Consider the following 20709-nt stretch of genomic DNA (forward strand, 5'->3'; position numbering starts at 1 on the left):
ATGGAGTTTCTTTTTGGGAACAATAAAGAATGATCTCTTTCTTACTGATACTGATCAATAACCGTTCTTCTTTACTGGGATACATATAAATTACAAATATAAGTGAGTAACAAGTTACCTGATGATGGGAACTAATGATCGGAGAGCCAGTGAAGGTATGCATGCTCTTCTAAAAGCTACATATTATTGCACTGAAAATCAAGCCTCTAATACTTAATAAAAGTGGAAGGGTGCACTAAAACAACTTGAAATGTATCGTGAGGCCATAGCAGAACTGTGGACAGTGCACATTGAGTGAAAGTTGATGCTTCTGAATACAGGATCCTGATAGCATAGCATAACATAGCATAGCAGGATCAGAATCATAGCCTATTTGGAAAACTATTGCATTAATAATGACAATTCCTGCCTTGAGTTATCATAGAAATAGATGTGGATTCTACAGAACAAAAATATTTAAGATAAAATGCAATGGAGGGGCTTGTCTGAGATGGACGCTCACATTATGTTCTTGGCCCAGGATCAGGGCCCCTTTAGCTAACCATTGCCTTTTGTAGTGTTTCTTCCTCCTGCCTTCAAAGCCATTCCCTCTTTCATCTACATTTATCAACATCAGGGTGGAGGAGGGTTCAAAAGGAGACAAAAATGAGAGGGAATCAGTTATCAAACCTGATAATCCCGCCTTAAGCATCATACAGCTAAATTAGCAGTAAAATAACACAAGTGCCAGATAAGTAAATAAAAATAAAATAAAATAAATAGAATACTGCAAAGCAGAGTTGACTCAGGAAACACTCTGGATATTTTGGAAATGTTATCACTATGATGACCAAAAGAGAACTGAGCGGTGGAAGCCAAAGGCAGAGCTATATAAGAAAAAAGGTTGGTTCCTTTCCAGACTCTTGAAAAATAAGCAGCACACAAACAAAATAAATTAATTAAAACATAGCCCTAGAAAATTCCACATAAAAATATCATGCAAGGATATTGGTGTAATGAAATTAGATTTATTCTGACACTCAGAACTAAGTAAAACTTCACTTTTTAATTCCCAGTTTAAATATAGTACCGTACCATTTAAATTAAAGCTGGCTCTGACCCTGCTGGACTTTCAGAAAACCCTTAAAACCTGGCTATTTTCCCAGCCATGAGGGCTGGGAGATCAGGAGAGACCAAGAAATGTGGTTTTATTAATTTTCTTGGTTGCCATTTTATGCCCCATTGTGTTTGGTTCTAATTCTTTTTATGTTATTTTTGCTTTCTACGGGTTTTTTTAAACATTGTTAGCCACCCGGAATCATGTTTACAAGATAAAGAGCCATATAAATCTATTATAAATAAATAAATAAAATATCCACCACTGAAAAGCCCACTTGATACAGATAATGCTCCAGAATGGAGTGAGATAAAATGAATTAAACATGACTCCTCTGTAGCACTATTGTCATTGTTGCAGGAAGAAACATGTTGAAAAGAAATAATTACAAAAGGTTTTGTTGGTACCTACTCTGATACAATTCGTTTTTGACATGGAACTGTGTTCCTCATACAGGTGCCACTTAATGGGTCCACATTTTCCACAATAACAAAAGGTGCTTCTTCAAGGGTCACTATGCTAAGATGGTCATCCTCACGTTCCTCACAGTTTGGATATAGCTCAGAACGTGGCCACACATAATACTTCATCTTGAGGCGTTTGTCCTTCCACCATCCCACCTGAAATGATACACAAAGAAAGAAAGATATCATTGCTAAAACCATGCTTCAAATTTTAGTTCAAAAGGAACAGCTGAATACATACCTACAGAATGCAGGAAAATAATGTCTAAACCAAGAACTCATCAGGTCTATTTATAGATTTCATGTGCTTGTTAGTATTATTTATATTCTTGTTTTCTGTCAGTTATGCTCAAGACAACTAATTATATTGCGGTCAAAAACAGATAATCAAAACCAATAATCTAATATATCTTTATTACTTTGAACCTATCCCAGCCTCTGAACCAAGGAAGGAGTTAGAGTCAGATCCTAACAAAAAGCAACACTTTAAAATAAAAATTCATCTGAAACAGTTCTGGCTGTTTTTCAAAAACAATAGAGCTAAATAAAACTCTCTCTCAGGAACAAAAATTGACAACCCCCCCCCTCTTTTACCCCTCATGCATCTAATATCAGGAGATTTAAAATAAGGCCTTCGAAGCAGATCTCAATAACAGATTCAGATATGAACTAATGATTTTTTTTCAGATGAGCTGTTAAACACCAAGGGCTTTAGAAATCAGAAACAGCGTCAAGCTAATTGTACTGGAATACTATAAAAGATGCAAGCTCCCACTTGAGGGCTTGGCTTTGACAAGCAAAGTTTAAAGTCTCTCCCTTACATAGTTCTTCGTGTAATTTAGCATGGAAGTTAAGTTGGTTGGATAGATAGATGAGGTCAACTTCAATTTTTCCAGGGAACTATATAGTTAATAGGCCATCAGCTAAAATGCCTGCAGCCATCACCATTTTTAACCTCTATCATTCCAGGGGCTTGCATGAAGCTGCAAACCTGATTTTTATCATAAATTTGAGCTTGTGAAAATTATTGTGAGTTAGGTTGACAAACAAAAAACAAATGAAAAGTTGCATACCTATTCTTATAGGAAATGCTAGAAAAGCAAGAAAAATTAGTGGACAAAATTCATGTTAAGAAATGAAAACTTTTCCACATAAAATCTCATTTCTAGGTTGAATTTATTGAGTACTTGCATTTCTTAACCATTAATTTGATTTTTTGTCACCTCAAATGTAAAGCAAGTGGTTAATTTTCTGAAGCATATAGTAACATTTTAAAACAGGGCTGTCAAACTCATGGCCCACGGGCCGGATGCATCATACGCTGCCCACATCAGTGATGGGTTGCCCTCAGTTCAGACCGGTTCTATAGAACTGGTAGTAAAACCAGCAGGAGGCTCCGCCCACTGACCCCGACGTCATCAGTTGAGGTAAGTAGAGTAAAGATAAGTAGAATCCACCCCTGGCCCACATCTGGTTTAGTGAAGGGGGGGGAAGTCCCAATACGACGCCACCATGACAACATGAGTTTGACACCCCTGTTTTAAAGGATGCTCAGATGAGGTAGTAGTAAAGTATAAAATACTACAGTTCCTGAGTTACTACAATTACTAAAGCTTTTTCTATAATTGTATCTATTAAACAGGATCCTTTTAAAAATATAGTTTATTTCTGTGTGACTGAATTAGGACTGAATTAGGACTGATGATCCCCAACATGCAATATTTCTTTAAGATATGCCCAAATATCATGTATAGCATTTTTCACACATAAAAACTACTGCACTTGTATCTGTATTCACTATCTTCTTTAACACTAATTATAATCTTGGTTAGTAGATATCATCCAAGAAGCCATAGGCTCAATGAATCTAAAATAAGCTCTTGTTTGCTATAGATGCAGTTCTCTACCTTCTCCCACAGGGCTTCAGTTGAGGCAAACTGACAGCAAGGGTGGTGTGGGTGGAAGACTGCCATCAACTCCAGTTGTTTCCTCTGTATCTGCTCTATGAGCTTCAGTTCCCTGTGGCTGTCAATTCCCTCTTTTCTGCTACATCTGTTGTTTCAGAATCACTAAATTAAAAACACCTTTTTTAGTTGCAAGCGGTTACTTTTGTATAGTCAAGAATTTTCTGGTGTTTTAATAATAGCATCCAATGCTATCATTAAACATTTATTGCTTCTTTAAAGCCTTGATTTGATTTTTTTAAAGACAAAATCCAATGTGAACTATGTGAATACCTTATTTCAAGAAATAGAAAGTCATTTATATGCACCGGTGACATTCTTACAAGGTCCCAAAGGATATTGATTCTGTGACAATAGAAGGCTTAAGCGCTGAAAGGCATTAGGTCAACTCTTCAGTTATTTCAGGAAGTGGCATGAAGTGGTATGAACGGTCTTTACTTTCTCTTAAGAAGCCACTATCATTCTCAGAAAATTGTTTCTTAACACTATTTCATCCCACTTAACATCTCATTTATTTACTATGTTAAACAGGTATGTAATGCATATGTTTGTGCATGTCTATGCACATGTACTTTCCTTGCGCAAATCTTTCAGCTCTGTACAAAAGAAGAGGAGATGGGAGTTATCACCATTATCTTTTGAAATTTCTGCCTTAAAGGTATGAAATCAGCTACAATTATTTGTCCTATCAATTTCTGCAATGTAACTCATACATTTTAGGATCCAAAATATCAAGAAGACCTATGATGTAATATCAATTTGGCCATTATTAAGATCATCTCATAATTTCAGGGACTCAAACAGTATTGATCTCTCCGCAGAGCTGGCTTTTGTGATTGTGTTCTGAGATAATTATAGAAGTACATGGTTCTATTTAACTGATTTTATTAAAGGTTCATAAAATTTTCTTTAAGGAATTAATAAAGAGAGATACCGAAGCCATCCAAATATCAGATTGTAAATGATTTATTTGGCTCTAGGCCAACCAATTTAGGGTGATTAGGCAATTGCTGTATTATTTTTCTGCCATTACTTTCTTGTCATCTCCTCAGAAGACCTCCCTATCTATCTTTCTGCTTTTTTTTTTTTTTTTTTGCTGTCCCATAGAATACATCACTGAAATGATCAGCTAACTATAGGTGAAAGGTATGTTAGAAATCTATTTCCAAATACTTAGAAATTACCTTGGTCAAAAGAGATTAATGTTGCTTGTAGAATTAATTAGCATGAAAAATGTTCTCTCATGAGCCTAGAACTAACTTAAAGCAGGACGTGCTAAACACCTGGCAGTTATTAATGGGACTTCATTTTGACAAAATAGGATAGTTACATAGCCAAAGATCATTACTGCTTCCTTTTATTTATCAAAGTGGCTATACAAGAATTTAATGTTATAAAGAAAAAACAATATTTTTAGTGTGTATGCTCACTTCTTTAATACAAATAATCATTTCCCAGAAAAGATTCTTCGGTCTCCTTATTATCACAGATTGGCAACCATCCCAGATTATACAAGTATCACAATTTTGTTAAGAGATTATTAATTACTGGTTTCATTATTGCTCAATTTCCATGCTTTCTACAACTGCTAAAATCTTGCCCTCTGACTTAGTCTGAAGAGGTTAAAAAGGTATATGTTAAAAGCTTCTATGTTTAGTACACTGGACTAAAATACAATGGCACATTAGGAATAAGGGCTTTGGGAATTATGGATGGTACCCTCCTAAAACTATTCCCATTTTTAAAAATACTTTGTAGGTAGTAAATTGATAGTAGTGATATTCACTATCTATGAATAATGAATTTCAGTTCACATGGAAGAAGGCGGTGGCAACTAAAATATCCTTGGGTTTCTCTCCAGGTTTTCTACTCAGCATTGGATATGACCAAGCCAAAACAGCGTATAGCAGACACATGGGCCAATTGAACCTAGCTGGGTGTCCAACATTTATTACCAGTGAATCAAAGAGGTACTCTTGGATTTCTCTATAGGGTTTTTAGATTTTTCAAAATATTTTTGTTTAGATAGAAATGTGATAGATAGATAGATAGATAGATAGATAGATAGATAGATAGATAGATAGACAGACAGACAGACAGATAGATATAGAGATAATTTGTTTTTTAACCTTATGTATGTTATATTCTTTTGTAGCTTTTAAAATTATTGTTTGTGCTTTAGCCTTCCTAAGCCTGTCTATAAGGGATGCGGCAGCTCAGTGGCTAAGACACTGAGCTTGTCGATCGAATGGTTGGCAGTTCAGCGGTTCGAATCCCTAGTGCCGCGTAATGGGGTGAGCTCCCGTTACTTGTCCCAGTTTCTGTAAACATAGCAGTTCGTAAACATGTTAAAAAATGCAAGTAGAAAAATAGGGCCCACCTTTGGTGGGAAGGTAACAGCGTTCTGTGCATCTTTGGCGTTTAGTCATGCTGGTCACATGACCATGGAGACATCTTTGGACAGCACTGGCTCTTCGGCTTTGAAACGGAGATGAGCACTGCCTCCTAGAGCCGGGAACGACTAGCACATACAGTATGTGCGAGGGGAACCTTTACCTTTAAGCTTGTCTATGACTATAATAAAGATTTGATTTGATTACTCGCTCCTTCGATTGGACTTTCTAACTGCTGCACCCCGCTGCAGGGAGGCGGGACCGACCAGGTGGTTCCACCCCAGGCACTTGATGGATCCTGATAGGTTCCAGATGGAGCTTGGGCCATTTCCTGAGACTCTGGCTCATGACTCGGCTGAAGATCTGGTGGCTGCTTGGGATAGTGCGTCATCAGATAATCGCCCAGCCACCCTGTTTAGGGTGACCCGCTCCCTCCTCCATCTGGAAGCGCGGGATGATCCCTTGCAGGGTTGAGCTGAGGATTTTGTGCAGTATCTGTATGACAAGATCACTCAGATTCGGGAAGGCCTGGCCTCTGACTGGGTAAGTCCAGACAGGATGACTGAGTCAGGTCTTGAGAGTGTTATCTGGGAGGAGTTTGATCCTGTAGCTCCCGAGGACGTGGACAGGATCCTGGGACGGCTGAACGTGACCACATGTTTATTGGACCCGTGGCCCTCCTGGTTGGTACTGGTTTCCCGGGAGGTTACACGAGGCTGGCTCCAGAGGATTGCTAACGCTTCTCTGAGTGAGGGAGTCCTGCCGGCCGCTTTGAAAGAACCGGTGGTGAGGCCCCTCCTCAAGAAGCCCTCTCTGGATCCGGCTGTTTTGGCTAACTATCGTCCAGTCTCCAACCTTTGCTTCATTGCAAAGGTTGTTGAGAGTGTGGTGGTGCGGCAGCTTCCCCAGTACCTGGATGAAGCTGTCTATCTAGACCCGCTGCAGTCCGGCTTCCGGCCTGGGCACAGCACGGAAACGGCATTGGTCATGTTGGTGGATGATCTCTGGAGGGCTCGGGATAGGGGTTGTTCCTCTATCCTGGTCCTGTTAGATCTCTCAGCGGCTTTTGATACCATCGACCATGGTATCATGTTGCACCGGTTGAAGGGGCTGGGGGTGGGGGGCACTGTTCTGTGGTGGTTCTCCTCCTACCTCTCTGACTGGTCGCAATCTGTGTTGACAGGGGGGCAGCAGTCAACACCGAGGCGCCTTGTTTGTGGGGTGCCACAAGGGTCGGTCCTCTCGCCCCTTCTGTTCAACATTTATGTAAAGCCGCTGGGTGAGATCGTCTGTGGCTTTGGGGTGGAGTTCCATCAGTACGCTGACGACACTCAGCTGTACATCTCCACCCCAGGCCACCCCAACAATGCCCTTGAAGTGATGTCCCAGTGCTTGGAGGCCGTGCAGGCCTGGATGGGGAGAAACAGGCTCCGACTCAACCCTTCCAAGACTGAGTGGCTGTGGCTTCCGGCGTCCCGATATAGCCAGCTGTTCCATCGCTGGCTATTGGGGGCGAATCACTGGCCCCCACAGAGAGGGCTCACAACTTAGGCGTCCTCCTGGATGCACGGCTGTCTTTAGAAGAGCACATGATGGCCGTGGCCAGGGAGGCTTTTTATCAGGTTCACCTGATATGCCAGTTGCGGCCCTTTCTGGATCGGAACTCCCTATACATGGTCACTCAAGCACTCATCACTTCCCACCTGGACTACTGCAGTGCTCATGGGGCTCACCTTGGGGTGCACCCGGAGGCTGCAGTTAATCCAGAATGCAGCCGCGCGGGGGATTATGGGCGCGATGGGGCGCTCACATATGACACCTCTCCTGCGTGAGCTGCACTGGCTTCCTGTGGTCTTCCAGGTGCACTTCAAGGTGTTGGTGACCACCTTTAAAGCGCTCCATAGCTTAGGGCTGGGGTATCTGCGAGACCGCCTTCTGCCGCCAATAGCCTCCCACCGACCGGTTCGCTTGCACAGAGAGGGCCTCCTCAGGGTGCCGTCAGCCAGACAGTGCCAGCTGGTGACCCCCAGGGGGAGAGCCTTCTCTGTGGCAGCACCTGCCCTCTGGAATGACCTACCCCCTGAGATACGCACGATATCAGACCTCCGGACTTTTCGTCGGGCCCTGAAAACACACTTATTCCATCTAGCCGGGCTAGCTTGATCCCATCCTCTCAGTTTTAATTGAATTCGGTTTTAATTGGGTTGTTTTAAATTTTGGGCCGAAATTATTTAATTGTTTTTTAAACTGTTTTTAAATTTTATATGCTATGTTTTATCTCGGCTGTACACCGCCCTGAGTCCCACAGGAGAAGGGCGCTATAAAAATACAATAAAATAAATAAATAAAATAAAGCAGACAAATAGTTTATTAGCTAGGGAAGGAGGATTTATGTAAATGGACAGTCAAGAATGTAAGATATTCTATATACAATATAGAATAATATAATAAATATATGGTTATACACATATTGCCACAAGATGTAATGTAATATAATATAATGTAATGTAATGTGATGTAATGACATGACATTCTGGATTCAATATGGTTAAAAAAGAATTAGACAAAGTAATAGTGGATCATTCTATAACTGTTACTTTTTATTCAGCTTTATTAAGCTTTCAGATGGAGATGATACCACTTATTGGAGAGTTAAAATAAAAAAATGCAATTGCTCCAAGCTATACTTGTAGAATTTGCCAGAATGTGTAATAAATAGATATTTGATCTTGTTCTTCAGGGCAATAATTGCATCTCACAGTTTTCCCCACCCTGGCATTTAGTAGATGAGATTATTTGGATTTCAGATCCAGCTCATCTGTATGGTGCCAAATTGGGTGAGGCTAACATGCAATATTTATAACAAAAGTCACAATAAAGCAAAATTAACAAACATTCCTTCATCTAGTTATAAATATTCATAGAATACGCTTAATGACAACTACAGTATTTTCCAAGCAGATTAATAACTTTATAAAAATAAAAGCATAATAGTCAATGAATATAATATTAAACAATACAGGAGCAAAACCCTATATAAAACGTGCAATTTATTGCAGCATATTACAGAGATGTTCACATTCTCAAGACTAATCTATGGAATCTAATAATTATCATGCTTGGGAGAAGAGAAATATCTTTATTGGATGCAAACCAATAACACAAGCCTCCTTGGAAAGACTGCTATAAATAGAATCCCACAACTGAAGAATCTTCCTTCTCTGTATTTCTCTACCTGAAGTTGCTCATCTTCAGCAACTGAACAATTACCTCAGGGTTATGAAAAAGACATATGGAATTATTGTTATTTGAATATTCTGGGCCCAAGACTTTTTTTTTTTTTTGCTTTAATTTATATGCCGCCCTTCTCCGGAGACTCAGGGCGGCTTACAATGCGTTAAGCAATAGCCTTCATACTTTTGTATATTTATACAAAGTCAGCTTATTGCCCCTACAATCTGGGTCCTCATTTCACCTACCTTTGAAGGGATGGAAGGCTGAGTCAACCTTGAGCCTGGTGAGATTCGAACTTGCAGTAATTGCAAGCAGCAGATGTTAATAACAGTGCTTTAGTCCACTGTACTACAGGCTCTTAGGATTTTATCAATCAAAAGCAAAACATTGTATGTCATATTATCTGTCGTATTATCATACCATATCATTATTAAATCAAGGTAATCCAATAAGTAGGCTAATTTTAGGCTAACAGTTACAAATTACTGTTTTGTTGTCTTTATGTACTTGCTGTTTTATTCAATTGTTGTATGCTTCCCAGAATCACACTGTGTGAGATGGGTGGACATATAACTGTAGTTAATAAATAAATAATATGAGTTTCACTAATGACACTGTGATTTATTTAGCAATCCACTAAATAAATAAATACGTCCCTTAAAAAAAATTTTTAAGCAAACATTCTGAAAGCCAGTTCAATATAGTGGTTAAGACACCAGACAAAAAATTAGGAGATTGTGAGCTGTAGTCCTGCTTTGTACACAAAGATGGCTAGCTGATCTTGGGCCAATTGTTCTCTCTCAGTCCAAGTAAGAAAGCAATGGTAAACAACTTCTAACACTCTTGCCCAAAAACCTTCTAGATGTCCTTTAGAATAAATTTTTATTAAGTAAAATATTTAATTATAGAGAAGGATCAGAAAACTATATTAGAAATGTTATAAACATCGGATTCCTCATTATTTGGCATATACAGATAATCCTGAACATACATTTTGTGATAGTTTGAAGTTACAATAGCACTAAAAAAAGTGACTTATGACTGTTTTTCACACTTAACGATTGTTGCAGCATTCCCATGGTCATGTGATCAAAATTTGGACACTTGGCAATTGGCTCAAAATTATGATGGTTGCAGCATGCTGGGGTCATGCGATCACCTTTTACAACCTTCTGACAAACAAAGTCAATGGGGAAGCCAGATTCACTTAACAAACGTGACAAGAAATAATAAAATGGGGCAAAATTCAATAATTGTCTCACTTTGCAACAAAAATTTTGGGATCAATTGTGGTTGTAAGTTCAGAACTACCTGCATTGAATTGAAAACAATACAATTTCTAGAATCATTTGTTCAAAGCATTTCTAAGATCCCACCTAATATGCATCATAAGTTTAAATTATATGGAGGTTCTAACTAGTCAACGAATCCTTATCTCAATATCAGGCTAAATGCAGAAGTGAGAAGGGAAAATAAAGATTGTATAACACAACATATTTTTCTATTTAAAAAAAATCTCTGCAAGCTAAAATTTTCCACCTCAAAAACCAGATTAAAACTGAGGTATGAATCATATAATGTAAGAAGGCCATCAAGTCCCTTTAAACAATTCTAAGTGAAGGTATGTCTACCACCTCCCAAGGCAATCTGTTCCATTTTTTAATAGCTCTTACCATAAGGAACATTTTCCTGAAGTTCAACTGTAACCTATTTCCTTGTAATTTAAACCTATTGTTTCTTACTGTATTTTCTTGAACAACTCTGCACAATTCTACTGTGTTCTACATGATAATCTTTTAAATACCTAAAGTCTTCCTGTAATCTTCTCTAACTCAGGCTAAAATATGACCAATGCCTCAAGCTTTTCTCACGGGTCTTTCTGTTCACATACTTGTATCAACTTGCTCCAGTTTGGAAAAGTCCTTTCTGAAATGAGGTGCCCAGAATCAGGCATAATATTTTAGGTGTGGCCTGACTAATATGGAAATGAGAGAACAATAACTTCTCTTGATCTCAGCAGTCTTCTTTTATTGTGGCAACCTAGGATTGTGTTTGCCTATTTTGCAGATGCTATTGGCTCATATTCAGCTTGTATTCATCATGACACCCAAATCCTGTTCACATGCACAGCTGCAAAGTACAGTTCCCTACTGTTCTATATTTACGGTCTTTTTTTTTTTCTTACATAAATATAGGATTTGGCAGTTGTCCCTGTGGAAATTCATTTTGCTGCTTTCTGCACATTGTTGTCAGGATCTTCCTAAATCTTCATACTTTCCTCTAATGTATTTGCTATCCTACCCTAAGGTTATGTCTTCTGCGAATTGGTTAATCATATTTTATAACCAGTCATCTAAGTTGTTTATAAATATGTTGAACAGCACAAACCCTAGAACAATATTTGACCTAACACGCTTAACTGAACATCTTTTCATCTTGACTCATTGCCTACAATTGTTCAGCTCAGTTTTTGTCTAATGATAGCATAAGTTCAGCTCACATTTGGTCCTCTTCTGTACTAGGATCTTTGGAAGACTTCTTGGAAGTTTTGTCAAGTCAAAGCACAATTATGTCAACTACATTCTCATAGCCAGGTCAACTAAGCTAGTCATTGTATTAAAAAACAAGGTCAGGTTAATTTGATATGATTTGTTATTCAGAAACCTATGTTGACTCTTACCAAGTTAGAATAGAATAACAGAGTTGGAAGGGACCTTGGAGGTCTTCTAGTCCAGCCCCCTGCTTAGGCAGGAAACCCTACACCACTTCAGACAAATGATTATCCAACATCTTCTTAAAAACTTCCAGTGTTGGAGCATTCACAACTTCTGGAGGCAAGTTGTTCCACTGATTAATTGTTCTAACTGTCAGGAAATTTCTCCTTAGTTCTAGGTTGCTTCTCTCCTTGATTAGTTTCCACCCAATGCTTTTTGTCCTGCCCTCAGGTGCTTTGGAGAATAGCTTGACTCCCTCTTCTTTGTGGCAGCCCCTGAGATATTGGAACACTGCTATCATGTCACCCCTAGTCCTTCTTTTCATTAAACTAGACATACCCAGTTCCTGCAACTGTTCTTCATGTTTTAGCTTCCAGTCTTCTAATCATCTTTGTTGCTCTTCTCTGCACTCTTTCTAGAATCTCCACATCTTTTTTACATTGTGGCGATCAAAACTGGATTCAGTATTCCAAGTGTGGCCTTACCAAGGCATTATAAAATGCAAGATCACTTCACGTGATCTTGATTCTATCCTTTTGTTTATGCAGCCTAGAACTGTGTTGGCTTTTTTTTGGCAGCTGCTGCATATTGCTGGCTCATATTTAAATGGTTGTCCATAGGACTCCAAGATCCCTCTCATGGTTACTACTGTTGAGCAAAGTACCACATATACTGTACCTGTGCATTTTGGTAAGTACCTAAATGTACTTACCATGTTTCCCAGAAAATAAGACCCTGTCTTACATTTTTTTTTTGAACCCTGAAATAAGGGCTTGGCCTTATTGCCATGTGCTCAAAAACCCGATTGGCTTTATTATCAGGGGATTTCTTATTTTGGGGGGAAACAGGGTACTTTTTTCACCATTGAATTTCATTTTGTTAGATAGCGACCAATATTCAAGTCTGTCAAGATCCTTCTGTATCTTAAGCCTATCTTCTGGAGTGTTGGCTATTCCTGCCAGCTTGGTGTCATCTGCAAATTTGATGAGTTCCCCATTTATCCCCTCATCCAAATCATTGATGAAGATGTTGAAGAGTATTGGGTCTAAAACAGAGCCTTGGGGTACTCCACTGCATACTTCCCTCCATGTAGATGCAGTTCCATTGAGGACTACACATTGAGTGTACTTGGTCAGCCAGTGTTTTGGCCCATCAGGGCCTGTGCAGTTAGTAGCTGATTCCGACAGTGAGGAGGCTGGTGTGGTGCTGCGCCAGCAGCCTGTGCAGTTGGCACTCGAGTCAGATAATGAGGAGGCTGGAGAAGATGTGGTGCCAGAGGCGGGGATTCAGCCAGGGCCTTCAGAAGCTCCAGAAGCTCCCATAAGTGAAGAGGAAGAAGAGGAGGAGCCTCTTCTCGATGCATGAGTGCACAGAGCTGCAAAAAGGCAGGAGTGGCTCTTCAGGAGGAGGTCTTCTCGAGAGTAAGGCTTGGGGCTAATTGGCCACTCCCCTAGCCTATTTAAGGAAGGACGACGACTGATGCAATTTGCAGGAAACAATGTTCAAATTCCTTTGCGTCTTGATTCCAGAAAATGTTTGATTTGGCTTGTGTTTCTCTCTTATCAGTTTTCCTGCAAATTGTTTCTGGGCATTCTGCCAACCACAGTAAGATTATAGTTATCTGAAATACTGTGCCTCAGAACTGAGTTATTATTCTTTGAATTCTTGTTGGCTGTTAACAGCCCTTGTTCAGAAAAGACTGATTTATTGTACTTGTGTTCAAACAACTACTGAGAAAGCTCATTAGTAGTCTTTAATTAGTAAATTAAGGTTTGTATGGACTTTGTGTGTGCTGCATTCTTTGGGGTCCGTAGCTGGGGCAGAACAGCCAGTTACCACCATCACAATTTGGTGGTGATGCTGTCTAACCCACATTTTTCTACTTTATCTACTAGTAGGTTATGGTCTAGTTTGTCAAATGCCTTACTGAAGTCCAAGTAAATTATATTGACAGCATTCCTCTGGTCTACTAATTTTGTCACTAATTTTGTCACAAGTTATGGCACTCTTTTCTAAATGCTGATTAACATTTGGTTCCTCCCCCCTCCTTTTGAAGATAGGATGATTCTGGAGGTCACAAAAAGAGATATGAACAATTTGCCTGTGTACCTCCTTGATAATTAAATCCATTTCATTTCCTGCTTATGTCCCTTTTAACACTTACCTTAGTTAAAAACTCCTGCTTCCAAAATTGTTTCTTGTGCTTTTTCTTATTGTTTATAATTGTACTTTCTATTTCATACTACTGAGAAGTTCCAACTGCCTTGTGCTCCATTTAACCTGCAGGTTTTTGTATATGTGAATCCACTTAGTACTTCTTCAGGTCTGTTGATATGGTCAACCCTGAAATCTAATGTGCTTGTGTAATTATGCTCCATTTTCCATTTCTGCAGTACCTTCAATTCCAAGTTTATGTGGTCATTTCTTTCCCAAGGTTCCTATTGCTTTTATTTTTTAAACTACCCAGTCAACCAACCAACCCAATTCTTCCATACTGAGTAGAACCAGATCTAGAACAGCCAATCCTTTTCTCTCTTCTATAACCTCCTGATTTTAATCAGTCACAGCAAGACTCCTGAGGATTTAGAGAGATTTTGTAGTCTTGGCTGAGTGGAATTTTCAACATATGTCTATACAAGTACTCCTCGACTTATTACCACAATTGAGCCCAATTTTTTTGTTGCTAAGTGAGATGGTGGTTAAGTCAGTTTTTCCCCATTTTACAACCTTTCTTGCCACAGTTGTGAAGTGAATCACTGCAATTGTTAAGTTAGTAACAGGGTTGTTAAGTGAATGTGGCTTGCCTATTAACTTTGCTTGTCAGAAAGTCGCAAAAGGTGATCACATGACCTCAGAACACTGCAGCTATCATAAATACGAACCAGTTGCCAAGCATCTGAATGCTGCTATGGTCATAAGTGTGAAAAACAGTAATAAGTTACATTTTTCAGTGCCATTATAACTTTGAACAGTCACTAAATAAATGGTTGTAAGCTGAGGACTACCTGTATAATTAAAACATTCTGTTATTATTATCTTGTCTCTGGTATATGTGTAATTTATTCCAGGAATGCAGAATTTTTGACTGATGTGGAGATCCATAGTGATCTATAGAGATCCATAGAGATGCCTACAACAACTTATCTGTATTATTATCCAAATTCCCCAAACTAGATCCTTGTGATTAATTTCTTAAATCTCAAAGTATGTGGCAATTTTTTCACATATAATGCACTTCTTCTTGCCCTTTATTTAGGCACCCTTCAATGAATTAATTTCTTCAGTCTATGAATTCTATTCATGAATTTTATGCCACAAGATTTCACTAATGCCTTTTAAATTATATTTACCTTTAAGCATTAGGATTTTTATTTGCTCCCTAAACTCTGTGCATTGTTTTGGAATGCTTGGGTTACTTAACTTAAATTATTCCTTCCTATAGGTACACCATGCTCTTTTCTGGAGTCTATTCCTTCACCTCCACAAAAGGTTTCAATTTAAAACTCTCCAGTTCAGATTTGGAAGGCACCATCTATGGACATTCTTCCTAGCTTTTGTTAGGTGTCACACATCTTTTACTAGAAGTCCTTCATTTTAGAACTGCATTGGATTATGAATTTGAATACAGTTTGGATCTGGAAGAATCCAAACTGTTCCCCCTGGGAAGAATCTAAATTGGGGTAGCCAGTTGTTTACCTGAAGTATTCTTGTCTCTCTTCCTGGGTTACACCCTTCAAATAAGAAGGATTGAGGGAAACATGACTTGTATATCCATCTCCTTCATCTACCTGCCCAGTGTTTATAACACCTTGAGGTGTTACACCCTGAGGCTGTGCCTTGCTGTCACATTTCATCCTGTGTGGTAAAATGCAGGTCCAACAGTCATGTGGAAAGCATCCTTTACCAATTAACAATGCTATTCAAATATAAAGATTTCATTGGATTGTTGGAGATGTAGAGCAAACCATGTCAGATATTCTAGCTTATTAGAAAAGTAGAAAAGCTGGGACAGGGAAAAGCATGACAAGCAGAACATGTTAAACAACTATAATATTTAGTAGGAATGAAGGTTTCCTGGCTTCTCAAAAGATAGCAGCCTTGTTACACAGACATTGTGTGTATTGGGCATTTTTCCTAAAACAATTCTGATAAGTCACAGCAGGATCTAAAACAGTGGTGGGAAAATAATCAATTAAATAGAATATTCAAATAGAAATGATTAAAAATACTAAGGAACAGCAGAGGGCAAAGAGAGAAAGAACAAGAACAAAAAGGGTTTTCGGATAGTCTTTTGGTGGTTTTTTTTTTTTGTTCTATTACACTAATATAATAGCTGTTCTTTTTTTATATATATATAATTTGGATTCACATCTAAAATAATTAGAACATTGAATCCAAAGAACGGATTAATACTGCAGACAAAACTAAGAATCTTGACTAATCCCACACATTCTCTTTTTCTTATTTCTTAAATTAGAATACTGCAAAATCTTTCTGAATTCCCATTGCTCAGACCAATATAAAATACATTAAAAATATTCTTTGGGAGCAGGGGGAGAAATATGTATAAATATTGTAAGCAATGCATAGAAATCAGGATCATTGATCCTATTTATTTAATTTACATGGATACCTAACTCACAAATAGAAACCATGGATTATTTACATATGACTAGAAAACTAGGTAAACCAATAACAAAATGATATAGGATAGATGTGATTAAATCACAAATCACAGCATCCAATGTCATGTCAGGCAGGCTCATCCAACATTCTGGCCCAAACTCTGGGGAGAAACCAAGTTTTCAGGTCCTTATAGAAGGCCAACAAAGCTGAAGCCATCCAAATATCTTGAGATATGCTCTTCCAAAGAGCAGATACTTTGACAGAAGATGCATATCTCCTAGGTCTGATAAGGTGTCATTATTTTATGGAAGGAACCTGAATGTAGGTGGGATTCAGTCAGTTCAGACCAGTTTGGGCAAACCAGTTGTTAAATTTTTGCACAGTTCAGAGAACCAGCTAATCGCATCACTGGCTGGCCCTGCCTACCCCACCCACCCCGCCCCTCCCTGTCACTCCTTATCTCACTTCCCACCTAGGCCACTCACTTAGTATCATGCTCATGGCATAGCTGCTGCTGCTTTCTGGTTCCCTCGCTTGCCTCGACCATGCGGCCCAGCTGATCTCCACCTGGTGAGCCTTCCTTTGCTTCTTGCCCTGCTGGCTCCCATACAGCCTCTGCAGCCCACCTTGCTTGTCTGCCCCGCCGCCTCCTTCTCATTGCCTGCCCTCTGGCAAACAATGGATGCTTCAGAGACAGGGTGATTTCCTACATATCATTCCAAGCCCCTTCCCCCACCCCTTGGGTTGACAAAAAAAAAGCCCATCTAAAGATTGTGGCTGCCTGCCGAGTCTGCCTGGTGCATGCTGGCAAAAGGAGGCTAGGGGGAAAAAAGAGAAAGGCTGATGGAAACGCCCAATGGTGGGTTTCTACCAGTTCATCCTGATTCGGGTGAACCGGTAGTGGCAGTGGGGGAGGCTCCACCTCTTTGGGAGCCAGAGAGGTGAAGGAGGGAAATTTTATGCCAACATTCAAAGTGCAGGGGCAGGTCTACCACAGGATAGGGAGTATCATAGCAGGGCCTCAACAGCAGCTTTCATTTCTCCACATATACTTTGTTGGTGATGATGACAACGAGAGGGACATCCATTGTGGAATCTCCCTGGGCGTTAATCCAGAACTGGTTAGCCAACTGCAGAAGTTGCTGTGTGAACACAAGAAGTATATTCTGGAACTTAAGTCTGCTGTTGATTCTGTTCCTAAGGGCCACAAGGACTTCCAAGTGGTGATTAACACTGAGCAGAGCATCGAGGTCGTTTCAATGCCCTCACAACTACAGAAGTGGCTGTTCTCATTGTCGGCCAGGGTTTTGAGAAGAGAGATATTGTTCTCCAAAGCAGAGACATCAGTATTACGAATTGCCACCCAATCACATAGTTTCGTAGCGAAGCACAGGTATCCAGCTAGTATTAAATAAGAGTGGTGAAAGAGTAAGAATTCTGAGGGATGCCAAAGAGCTAAATCTATCTGCTTTGCCAACCCCAATTTGAATTAGCCACAAAGAAAGGAGAATCCAAAAGGAATGAAGACCATGCTTCTCACTCCTAACCCTCAAAGTCAGATATAATGATTGATGGTAATGAAACCGACTTAAAAACCCAGAAAGCTTACTAAAGACACACTACCCCACCTTATCCTGCCAAAAATCATTGTTGTAAACATTTGAACATGTTTGAATTCTGTGAATTGTAATGTTCTGGAAATGGAGGTATTTATTAATCCTGATATGCCCCCTAAGTCCTTATCTTATACCACAATGGATTTAGTGATGAATTGGAGCCAAGTCTAATCTTTAACCTGCTCCAGCAGACTGGATGACATTCTTGTACTCTACAGCATTCATCTCTGAATCAACCATTTTCCAATAGAAGAGACTAATACCTTTGCATTTTCCTTGAGCAACTGCTGTTGCTTTCCCAGATATGGAAAGACATGCTGCAGTTAAACTAATAAACTAACTATCCCATGTCTTTCCCTCTTTTGAAAAAGTACAAGGTATCTCAGAAAATGTTAATACATTATGAACTTTCCCTGCTGGAAAAATACATTGCAGGCAAACAGGGAGAAAGCATGCTGCTTCTTTTTCCATCAAGAAAAGTATAAAATGGTAACAATAAGTGCTTTGAGGGAAGCCAAAAGCCAGACTGGAAAACTAAATTAGAACCACAGGTATAAGGTTTCTATCTGGCAATAGGTGAAGGGGAAAACTTGGGTCAACCAGAATCTTTTATTTATTTATTTATTTTATTTATTTGTCAAGTATATATAAGATAAAAGGTAAAAGTATAAACATAATTTGAATACATGAAAAGAGTAAGTAAAAAGGAATATTAGGACAGGGACGGTAGGCACGCTGGTGCACTTATGCACACCCCTTACAGACCTCTTAGGCATGGGGTAAGGTCAACAGTAGACAGTTTAAGGTTAAAGTTTTGGGGGTTTGGGGAAGAAACTACAGAGTCAAGTTGTGCATTCCAGGCATTGACCACTCTGTTACTGAAGTCATATTTTCTGTAATCGAGTTTGGAGCGGTTTACCTTGAGTTTGTATCTATTATTTGCTCGTGTATTGTGGTTGAAGCTGAAGAAGTCATTTACAAGAAGGACATTGTGGCAGATAATTTTATGTATTATGCTTAGGTCAGATTGAAGTCGGCGTAGTTCTAAGTTATCTAAGCCCAAAATTTGGAGTCTGGTGACATAAGGTATTTTATTGCGGTTAGAGCAATCTTGAAAATATTAAATATAAATATAAATATAAATAAATAGAAAATATAAAATTATATTTTCTCAAGCCAGGATTATCAGCCCATTTGCTACTTTGTGAATAGTTCAAAAGGTGGACGTCCCAAGAAGGCTCTTCCCCCCCCCCCCCCGAGCAACTTGCTGATTAGGTCACATGGCGCAGAGTGTAGGGCAATCCTGGAACCGAGTCTGAAAGAGGTCAGAGATTTAACTTGCTAACAAGAACCCAATGTTGCAGCCCTTAAGAGCTTTCTGGATTGGATTGGCCTTTATAAAGTATGAAAAAAATAGTATCGAACAAACACCATAAGCTTATCAAGGAGCTCCTTTTAAGGAAGCCAATACCAGGTTAAATGTGTTTATATGCTTCTGTAATCCATGGAGACTCACAGTGATTTACAAACCTCCCAGATAAAAGGATTAAAAACAACACATCAAAAGAAATAAGCCAAAACAATGAATTTGAAATTGTTTGGAAATAAACTTCCCACTAGAGGAATAAGTGAATATCAACACATGCTATATCAGAGGGCTTCCTTCTTGACAAATATCACCCCCCCCCCAAAAGCCTTTGAGAATAGCTAGCTCCTAATGATTTCATTCACAATGTGAATAGGGAAGGAGCTAGTCTAATTGTTACTACTAGCTACTGTTGCAAAGAAGAGGCGGGGGGGGGGGGTTTACAACTGAGAAAGCTTCTTGCCAGGACTTCGGCATGTGACTTTCTCTTAAAGAAGGATTTAAGAAAACCCAGTCTTCCCAATCTTATTGGAGAGAGAGTATGGGAGTAGGCAGATACCCAGATCCCAAGCCATGGATGGTTTTATGGACTAAAATAACAAACCAGCACTTTAACTTGTTTTTTTTTTTTTTTTGGTTTGTTTTTTTTGTTATCAGTGTTGTCATGGTGTAGGCCTGGATCTAATGAGAAATACAAGCACCTTTGGCATTTTCAAACGCTCAGACCACAAAAGACTGTAAAAACACTAAATCTGGCTTTTGGTTTTGTAAAAAGATGAAGTCCACCCAGCTATAAAATTTGATGTTCATGCTAACAATACAAAGGATTAGTTTGTTTCGAATTATCATATAAAAATAACCAATCTTTGAAAGTTCAGAATTTGCATTACACAAGATTCTGCATACAATATGTGTCCATGTATGTCACTTTTTGGCGCTCTCTCTCTCTCTCTCTCTCTCTCTCTCTCTCTCTCTCTCTATATATATATATATATATATATATATATATATATATATATATACACACACACACACACACACACACATATACATATACATAGATAGATAGATAGATAGATAGATAGATAGATAGATAGATAGATAGATATACACACACACACACATACATATGTAGGTCTTTGGTTATTTGGGTTTTCTCCCGCGTAAAATTGGAGGTGTCTTGGCAACGTTTCGACGAAGTCTCATTCGTCATCTTCAGGCTGGTGTTTTCGGCTT

At 39.1% G+C, this 20709-nt stretch overlaps 1 protein-coding gene across 1 annotated transcript in view; it reads right to left on the reverse strand.

The window, feature by feature from the left end:
• Positions 1–20709, reverse strand: part of GRIN2B (glutamate ionotropic receptor NMDA type subunit 2B) — a 237066-nt gene that overhangs the window by 32386 nt on the left and 183971 nt on the right. The window contains exon 4 of the mRNA XM_070946588.1: positions 1508–1716. Within this exon, the coding sequence (XP_070802689.1) occupies positions 1508–1716 (209 nt within the window). The remainder of the gene's footprint in view (positions 1–1507; positions 1717–20709) is intronic.

The sequence above is a fragment of the Pituophis catenifer genome, unplaced genomic scaffold (assembly GCF_029215685.1).
Source record: "Pituophis catenifer annectens isolate HBS135680 unplaced genomic scaffold, rPitCat1.0.hap2 SCAF_7, whole genome shotgun sequence".
In the NCBI taxonomy this organism is placed as follows: domain Eukaryota; kingdom Metazoa; phylum Chordata; class Lepidosauria; order Squamata; family Colubridae; genus Pituophis; species Pituophis catenifer.